Source organism: Poecilia formosa, unplaced genomic scaffold, assembly GCF_000485575.1.
Source record: "Poecilia formosa unplaced genomic scaffold, Poecilia_formosa-5.1.2 Scaffold114, whole genome shotgun sequence".
Taxonomy (NCBI): Eukaryota; Metazoa; Chordata; class Actinopteri; order Cyprinodontiformes; family Poeciliidae; genus Poecilia; species Poecilia formosa.
The window spans coordinates 925,128-926,987 of record NW_006800053.1 but is presented as its reverse complement, the minus strand read 5'-3'; the positions used below and the strand labels follow the sequence as shown (position 1 = coordinate 926,987).

Below are 1,860 nucleotides of genomic sequence, written 5' to 3'. Positions count from 1 at the left end.
TGTACTGGTCCCACATCTTCAAGGCGTCAAGGAAAGTGTGTCGTATTGGAAAACAAATAAAAAGAATCTGCAGTTTTGAGTTTGATAATTGAGAAATGAAATAGAGAATCAGTTCGTTCACATTGGCCTTCCTTAGCTCTGGCAGGTTCACATGGAAAATCATTTTAATTAATCCAGGAAGTTTGTTTCCAAAAACAACATGCATTTGAAAAAATATATCATTAAAAACTGGCATGTTATAAATAATATTCAGTGGGAAAATAATTGACTTTACATGAATTAAACCTTTACTGTTGCCGAGCAGCTTGTTGTGTATTTCCATTGTGACAGAGATATTTTATCTCTGTTGATTAGCTCCAAATGTTTGAGGAAGGCCCCCTAATCATCATCCTCATCATTTGATCCACAGATTAGATTAAAATCTGGGCTTTGACTGGGCCACCAAAGTATGCTAGTATGTTTCCAGTCAGTAGAAACATGTTAGTAAATCAATAACAATTTGTCAGTTGAAGGCTGTAAATCTTTTATGAGATGCCAATTTAATAAAATGTAAATAAAATTGCATTTCCTTCAAATGTTTTGCTTAATCAAAAGATCACAACACAGTGATTATTTTTATTTTATTATTGCAAAAATGTTATTGTTTGTGTATTATTTTTATTTTTATTTTTACAGTTCTCTTTCCTTTTTCAAACTCAAAAACAAAGTTTGTTTTTACATTTTGCTTCCAAGAAGTCATTGAAGCGTACTTTCCTTGATGGGTGTTAAGAACTGGAACCAGTTCATCCCAATCATCTTGGGATTTTAAGATGATTTTATTTTAAATTATTATTTCAGTTTTACTTAGACGGTAACAAGGAGGTTGGAACATTTTAAAGACAATAGCTATTAGCATTCAAAGTTTTCATAAATATACATTTGAAAAGTTGCATTTGGATTCAGCATTAAGGAAACAATTTTCATCTTTTGAAACACATATATAAACACATATAAACACACATATCCAGATAAGCCAACGAGTATTTACATCTTTAGCAAACAACACCGTAATGGGACTACAGATGGAAATCAGTATTTTTGCAAAATCTGATATGGAATTTATCTGATAGTGTCAGATAAAACCAATTAAATTCAATAAATCACATTCAGATTTTTACTGAGACTTTATGAAATATAAAAGAAATTAAGGACAGTGAAGCCTCCCTCCACCTTTCTGTTGTTTTTGTTGCTGCATAACTTCCTTACCCACTGGCTCCACCCGGGAAGTTCCACTGACATCATCAGGAAGATGAGTCCTTTAAAACGACTCCTGTCTCACTTCTTGCCACTCAACAACCAAACTGCTCTTGCTGCTGCTGCAACACACAAACATCAACATCATGGCTTTACTGGTTTCTGATGATCAGAACCGCCGAAGGATCAAGGAAGTTGAGAACTCCTTTGGTCCTTCAGGGCTGGAGCTTTTCACACCAGGTCGATTTCTGAAAGGAGAGGGGACCCTGATGAAGCAGGGCCGCAAGAAGTGGGATCAGAAAATGTTCTTCCTCTTCAACGATATCCTGGTTTACAGCAGCATCATCATGAACAACCGCTGGTACAAGAACCCCAAGATCATCCCGTTAAGTAAGTCACACACATGAATTCAGGAGTAAATTCAGACAGCAGCCAAACTGTTCATGGGTGCAGTGTGTTAAGATTGTACAATCATTGTGTCATTTCAGAGGACATCAAGCTGGACGACATGGAGGACTCTGACGATGTGAAGCACCAGTGGCTGATCTGCACACCTCGCAAGTCCTTCCACGTGTCGGCCTCATCCGACGAGGAGAAGAAAGCCTGGATGCAGCACATCGAGGCCTG

At 37.2% G+C, this 1,860-nt stretch overlaps 1 protein-coding gene across 1 annotated transcript in view; it reads left to right on the top strand.

The window, feature by feature from the left end:
- Window positions 1–1,220: 1,220 nt before the first annotated feature.
- The window catches only part of LOC103143709 (pleckstrin homology domain-containing family F member 1-like), a 3,724-nt gene continuing 3,084 nt past the window's right edge, over window positions 1,221–1,860 (top strand). The window contains exons 1-2 of the mRNA XM_007560348.2: window positions 1,221–1,623; window positions 1,722–1,855. Of these exons, the coding sequence (XP_007560410.1) occupies window positions 1,380–1,623; window positions 1,722–1,855 (378 nt within the window). The 5' untranslated portion in view covers window positions 1,221–1,379. The remainder of the gene's footprint in view (window positions 1,624–1,721; window positions 1,856–1,860) is intronic.